General features: G+C 34.9%; 1 protein-coding gene across 1 annotated transcript; it reads left to right on the top strand.

Moving 5' to 3' along the window:
* The first annotated feature begins 1,186 nt into the window (after positions 1-1,186).
* On the top strand, positions 1,187-3,862 carry LOC115975097 (UDP-glycosyltransferase 87A1-like). Its single transcript, XM_031095744.1, has 2 exons — positions 1,187-1,727; positions 2,854-3,862. Exons 1-2 carry the CDS (start codon positions 1,229-1,231, stop codon positions 3,747-3,749), a joined length of 1,395 nt encoding a protein of 464 aa, XP_030951604.1. The 5' UTR covers positions 1,187-1,228; the 3' UTR covers positions 3,750-3,862.
* The last annotated feature ends 3,677 nt before the right edge of the window (positions 3,863-7,539 follow it).

The following is a 7,539-nucleotide window of genomic DNA, read 5'->3' as shown; positions in this document are numbered from 1 at the left end:
AAGGTTTTTATTAACATTTTTAAGTGACCGTAGATAAAAAAAATGTTGAAAAAACTCAAGTTTGTTGTAGTGGCTCTAGCGAGTCTTCCGAAACATGAATCTTCCATATGCATTTTTGACTTGACTTAATACAAACCAAAACTTGAATAAATTATAACCCTTATAACACTTTGTTCCAATACATGAATTTAGCCAACCATCTAAAACTTAATAACAATATACAAGTAATGCATAATTTAGGGCGAATTTATGTAATTAACAATTATTTTAAACTAGCTTGTAACCCCATGCATATGCATAGATACACTATACAATAAGATGCATAATATAATTCTTATATATATATATATATATAATTTAAATACAATTGATAGTTATTTTTATATTTTATTAACTTTTAAAAAAAAAATTGTAAGAATATTATTAGGTATAAAATGTAAATTGTTTTTTTTTATCATTTGTGAAGCACTCTTATTTTATTTTTACGATTCATTTATTCTAGACTCTTTGGTTTTTGTACTTAATAACTCACTTGAATGAATATTTATGATGTGATTTCATATTTGATTATAAAATTAAGAAATAAAATTCTTTAAGAATAAATAATTTAAGATATATAACGCAAAATTGGAACTCTAATTTGAGTTTCTCTTAGTTTCACTTACTACTATTATTATTATTATTATTATTATTATTATTATTATTATTAATTTCAACTGTTGATAAATATAGATGTGAAAAATTGAAGACAAAAATCAGAGATTTCACTCGTATCTTTATTCTAATTAACCTTTTCAACAAATACGATCTTTATAAGTAGTCTACAATTACCCGTACGATAGTGGCCAAAATGTTTGAACGAAGTGGAAGAGAAAAGAGAGAATACATACAAATTAGCCATTGTCCCATTAATATCGACCATCAAAATGTGTGTTCAAAGAGATATAACTCCTAGGTAAGTTTAACCAAAAAAAAAAAAAAAACTCTTAGGTAAGGACACAACTTTTAGTTATAAATTGGATTGGGCCCATTTTTATTTGGGTTCCACCTTTCCAATATTTTTAAGGTCAACCTTAATCATGTCAGAATATATATATATATATATATATATAATCTCAACTTGACGATAAGATTTTAAAATTAACAATATATTATCCAATACTAATAGATTATATAAATTCATCAGACAGAGACATAGTCCTCAATTCTAACAAAGCTTCTTTCATAGATGGAGTTTTCCAGTGTTGAACGAACAACAGTCAGTCACATAGTTGCTATGCCATTTCCAGGCCGAGGCCATATAAACCCCATGATGAACCTCTGCAAGTTACTATCCTCAAAGTCCAAAAAAAACCAACTTCTCATCACCTTTGTTGTCACCGAGGAGTGGCTCGGCTACATCGGCTCCGATCCCAAACCCAACAACATCTGCTTCGCCTCGATCCCTAACGTTGTCCCGCCAGAACGTTTAAAAGCGGCCGACTTCCCAGGGTTCTACGAAGCTGTAATGACGAAGATGGAAGCTCCCTTTGAGGAACTTCTTGATCAGCTTGAGCACCCAGTTGATGCTATGTTAGGTGATGTTGAGTTACTGTGGACGATAAGCGTAGGTAATAGAAGGAATATTCCGGTGGCCTCGGTTTGGACCATGCCTGCTGTTTTTTTCTCAATGTTACATCATTGGAATCTTTTCTTACCAAACCGACACTTGCCGCTTAATTCGGTTGGTAAGTGTTACTATTGCATTCACGTGTTTTAGACTTTTAGCTACATGCTTTTTCTTTTACTTTAAACTTGAAAAAATATATATATTAGGTACATGTCTACACATTACAGCTCACTTCTGAACTGTCTTTTTATTTTTTATGTATAAAGAAACTAAACTGTGTCTAGTCAAGCTTGTTTTATTAGGAAAAATATATATATAACAAATTTGATATATAACTTTTTATATTATTTTGAAATATAGTGACGGAATAAACAAATCATTCAAAAAATTAAGGTTATTTTGAGGATACAGACCTTATGACAGTGACATAAATTATATTTTTCCATTCAATGATAAGAATTTGTTTAGAACATTTTAAAAGTATAGAAAATAAGGTGAAATATTTATAACAAAGATTTTGAAATGAAAATCAAAAGCTGACTGCTAGCTGAGGATCAAATATGCTGATAAGAACCTGGCAGCAGTATATATATCATGATTCACCAGTAATCCAGTAGCCCTTATGCTACTGCATATAGTACTGCAGCAACAACATCAAAACAAGGCAGTGCAGCTAGCATAGTACTTAGTTATTGCTGGTCTAGTTCAATAGCTTTGGATTGTTGTCCTAGCAGGTGTGATTGTAATTAGACATCATGACAATTGCGACTTCACACTCACACACCATAATAGGCATTATTGGTCTAATGTCTAAGCCATAAGCAAAGGAGATATTTTAAGGCAAAAGCCTAGGAGTATAAAATTTTAATTTAGATTTTCATGGCATTCAAGAAAAATAAATATAGCTATATTACAAGATTTGACTTTGGCCACCCTATATATTGGTCGTAACGTACTTAAATGGAAGGAACTAATAGGTGGTCAGTGTAGCATTAATTTTTATAATGAATTCAATGCATTTTTGGTCAATTGGTTTAACTAGTACAACCTAGAGAATGTAAGTACAAAGTATATTTTAGTTCTCAAAGGCATTAACATATATGGTTGGCTAACTTGAAAAAAAAGGTTCCTAGAACGTGTTGATCCACTTAAAGAGCCAACTGGTTCATCTCTTTCTAGATTAGACTTGATATTACTGCAAAACATGAATATCTGACTGGATGTCTGCCTCTTTTGTGTGATAGAACTTGCAGAGCAGCATGTGGACCACATCCCCGGACTTTCTTCAACACAAGTTGCTGACCTTCAAACAATCATTCATGAAACCGACCCTCGAGTATTGCAGCTTGCAATGGAATGCATTTCAAGGGTGCCGAAAGCACAATATCTTCTACTCACTTCTGTCTATGAGCTTGAACCCCAAGCCTTTGACACTTTAAACGCAATATTTCCATTCCCTGTCTACCCTATTGGCCCTGCTATACCTTACTTAGAACTTGAACATAATTCCTGTATTACAAGAACTCACAACATCCCCAACTATCTCCAATGGCTAGATTCCCACCCTGCGGGTTCAGTCTTGTACATCTCATTGGGAAGTTTCCTTTCAGTTTCAGGCACCCAAATGGATGAAATTGCTGCTGGGCTGCGTAATAGTGGTGTTAGATTTTTGTGGGTGGCTCGTGGAGAAGCTTCTCGGTTGAAAGAGAGTTGTGGTGATTTGGGATTGGTAGTGCCATGGTGTGACCAACTGAAGGTGTTGTGCCATTCTTCTGTAGGAGGTTTCTGGACACATTGTGGGTGGAATTCCACTCTAGAAGCAATTTTCGCAGGCGTACCAATGCTTACTTTCCCGTTGTTTTTGGACCAAGTACCGAATAGTAGGCTAATTGTAGAAGACTGGAAGGTTGGGTGGAGGGTAAACAGATCAACAGTGGGAAATGAAATTTCCGTGACCAAAGAAGAATTATCAGAGCTTGTCCAAAGTTTTATGAATATGGAAAGTGGAGAGGGCAAAGAATTAAGAGAAAGAGCAAGAGCACTAAAAGATATTTGTCACAAAGCTATTGGAGATGGTGGATCATCTTATACAAACCTTGATGCATTTTTAGAAGGCATTTCACAAAGCCACAACCATTGAGCAGTTTCCTCGTGTAGATGAGCTGGTGCTTTTTTTCTTTTTTTTAATAAAAGCAACAAATATTTGTTTATTGCTTTAATAGTTAATATCAGTGTTTGGAATGGTTTGGATAATGTGAGTTCCAATTAATTCAATTAGTAAAGTCTTTAATAGTTGAATAAAGATTTTGGAATTTAATCCCCGTCTACACCAAAAACCGATTGGTGTATTGGTCTGATGATAAAGAGCTATCATTAAAAGCGGATGCCTTAAATTGAAATTCTCTAAAAAAAAAAAAAAAAAATGATTTGGATAATGGGTGGGCATTAGAACCCCATACCAGCAGCCAACATTCTATTTCAGTTCTATTACAAGATATACTAACTGTAGTAATAAAAAAATAATAATAAAAAATCTAAAGCCCCTATTATACTCCTTGATATTAACCACAACTATACCATAAGAATTAATGTTGATAAATCATCAATATTTTTTAGCCGTAATACCCCTGAAGAAGTGAAGGGTGAGGTAATGAGTACCCTTAGACCTATGAGTGATTCTCGACATACTAAATATCTTGGCCTACCATCTATTATTGGCAATTCAAAAATTGAAGTCTTTGCAGAAATCAAAGTGAGAGTGGGGAAAAAATTATTAGGATGAAAGGGAAAAATGCTTTCAATAGGTGGCAAGGAGATTCTCATAAATGCAATTGCCCAAGCAATTCCAACATATACAATGAGTTGCTTTCAACTACCAAAGGGTCTGTGTGATGAGATGGAAGGGATTATGCAAAGACTTTGGTGGGGATAGCGTAAATAAGAGACAAAGATAGCTTGGGTGAGTTGGAAGAAGCTGTGTAAATCAAAGCTTAGAAGTGGAATGAGCTTTCAAAACCTTCAAGCCTTCAACCTTGCCATGCTAGCAATGCAAGGCTGGAGATTGCTAACAAAGCAGGACTCCCTTGTGGCCCGAATTTATAAAGCCTAATACTATCCCCATGGAGATGTCCTCAAAGCAAAGCTTGGGACAAATCCCCCTTACACTTGGAGAAGTATTATGAATGGGGTAGAAGTTATTAAACAAGGAACTCGATGGTGGGTTGGTAATGGAAATATAATCCACATTTGGAAAGACAAATGGATGCCTACGCCCACAACCTACAAGCTAATTTCTCCCCCAAAACTGTTTGATGACTTCCCTATGGTCTCCTCTCTTATTGATAAAGACACTAGAAGATGGAAAGCAGATATATATTATCAGATCTCTTTTCCTTCCTTTTGAAGCAAACACCATTCTCAACACTGCCCTAAGCTACAATTTGCCAGAAGACAAGATCATATGGGTTGGTAATAGAAAGGGGGAGTTTACAGTTAAAAGTGCTTACTACATTGCCCTCAAGGTGATTGGAGCAGAGGATGAGGAGGAAAGCTTCACTAGGGACTGTAGAACTGCACTATGGAAAAGGACGTGGCATTTGAAAATCCTTGCAAAGACAAACATTTTCGCGTGGAAAGCATATATGGATGGCCTCCCAACGGCAGTAAACTTAAAAAAGAGGGTATTAATATTGATGTGTTGTGCTTATGCTATGAAAAAGAATCTGAGTCAATCTCTCACTTCCTAATTAAATGTGATATTGCGAGGAGAGTATGGGACTGTTGGTCAGATTGCCATGTAGAAACCACTTCAAGCCCTTTGGATTTTTCTAATTTAGCTATAGAGATCATGACACAAGGGACATCCCAGGACCTTGAATACTTCCTTGTCACGGCTTGGTCAATTTGGTACAATAGGAACCAAGTAGCACACGAATTTGCTTGCCAGTCTTCCAATAGAATTTGGAGTTCTGCTAAAAGGTATTTACAAGATTACAAGAAGGCATTCACACCTTCAGGCCATTATAAGTCCTATGAAGGCAATAGATGGTTAGACCCCCTAGCTGGTATGTTTAAAATCAATGTGGATGAAGCTACCTTAGAAAATGGAAGGAATTCAAGTGTGCTAGGGACATTTTTATGTAATTGACTAATCTTTTGACAAAACGCACTTTACTTGTATTTCGGTAGATCTAAGATGGATTTAGTACTTCAAGAAACAAGTGTCAAGTTTAGTATTGAAGTCATGCAAGTCTAACCAAGAAACAAGTGAAGGAAGTGTTGTTCTTTAAAGCTCAATAGCAATCTCGATAGAAAGACTTCTATCGAGGTTTAATGTTGAAGCTTGACACAAGCTAAACACAAGCTCGACACAAGCTATATCTGTCGAGAATTACGAAATCAAATTTTCCAGATCTGATTACACACATATTCTTATGTATTTGTGTAGAGTTTCTTTTCTCACAACCCTAGACATATAAAGATTATTTTAAGGGTCGCCACAAAGTGATGCAAAAGGACAATACATGCATCATGTGATCGGAAGCAGAAATTGCTCTAGTTCATCATTCTCTTTGTAGAAACTACTGCGTCTTTACGCCATGGGTTTTGTGACCAAGGAGCTTCCTAATCTTCATTATTAATGAACTAAAGAACTTTGCTGCCAACAATCTTCTTCAAGTTGGTGGAGTAGTCACGTACTGAGATCTGTGTATCATTGGTTAGTCACATACTGGGATTCATGCATTGAACGGAGAGATTGCCATTACAATACAAGTCCAATTGGGTATTGGGGTAAGGGTTCAACTGTAGGTTGGTATTTTAGGATAGGTGATAACTTGCATAATTTGGCATAATTTATCACTTCTAAACTTTGAACTTTAGTCTAATTTTATTTATTTTTGTTGATTTTAGACTTCATTATTGTTATTTAAATTTTATTGCAGATTTGAAGAAAATGAAGATTTATTCAAATAAAAGAGACGAAGCAGCTAGAGAGAATATTGGGTTTTGGATGAATGGAGGCTGAAGGAAGAATTTTTTTTTTTTTTTTTGGCTTGAGAATTGGCATGAAAAGCGGGTCCCTTTTGGTTTTGAGGCAGGCGGTTTGACTTCATCTTGACAGAGAGGCACGCATGAATTGGAGAGATTGAGTAGGCTTTTTGGGCTGCAACAAGTTTTGGGCTGGCCTTTAAAAACGTCAGGCTAAAAGAAAAAAGAAAAGAGGCGCTAAAAGAGAAAAAAAAAAAGAAAAAGAAAGAAAGAGGCGCTGAACAAAGAGAACAAAAGAAAAGAGGCGCTGAAGTAGAAAGGAGGCTGAAGCAGAAAAGACACTGAAAAACAAGAGAGGGGGACGCTGAAGCTGGTAGAGGCTGAAGGAGATTCTTTTGCGTTCATTTTTTCCTTCAAATCTTCTCAAAAAAATTATGGTGAATTCATTTATGTTGAATTTAATTTTTAGCATGAACTAAATTTTCTTTATTCTAGGAAAACGATGTAATCTAATTCCGAATTATGCTTGCTTTTCTATGGTAATTTGAATTAATTCTCTTCATGTTTGTCTGGTTTATTCTAAGCTTATTGCTTCTAATTAACTGACCATTAATTAAATGATTTTGATCTTGTGATTTGCTGTCGAAAGAAGGAATTATAGGATAGATCTTGAATATTTTAGCATAGGTAAATATAGAGATCGAAAGACTTGTATGAACCTATATAGTACTAAAATCGTTGATCTTAATGCTTTCTTGCTTTATTAAATTGCATACTCTTGTGTAAATTGATGAACAAGAATGTTTCCAATTGACTGTCGAAAGAGGCTTTTGGAAGAATTTGAAGATTGCTAACAAACAGAGAGAATTAAATTCAATTAGCTATATGAGTAAAGCATAGTGAGGGATTAGGTGAAATCGATTTCCTAGAAGTTTTTTTCT

This window comes from Quercus lobata, chromosome 2 (assembly GCF_001633185.2).
Source record: "Quercus lobata isolate SW786 chromosome 2, ValleyOak3.0 Primary Assembly, whole genome shotgun sequence".
Taxonomy (NCBI): Eukaryota; Viridiplantae; Streptophyta; class Magnoliopsida; order Fagales; family Fagaceae; genus Quercus; species Quercus lobata.
The sequence above is the reverse complement of the archived record's forward strand: the minus strand, read 5'-3'. Positions and strand labels throughout refer to the sequence as shown.

What these genes read in the sequence shown, in the direction of transcription:
- LOC115975097 (XM_031095744.1), top strand. Translation starts at nt 1,229, where the DNA reads ATGGAGTTTTCCAGTGTTGAACGAACAACAGTCAGTCACATAGTTGCT. An exon ending in CTTGCCGCTTAATTCGGTTG is followed by an intron (nt 1,728 to 2,853) that starts GTAAGTGTTACT and finishes TTTGTGTGATAG; the next exon opens with AACTTGCAGAGCAGCATGTG.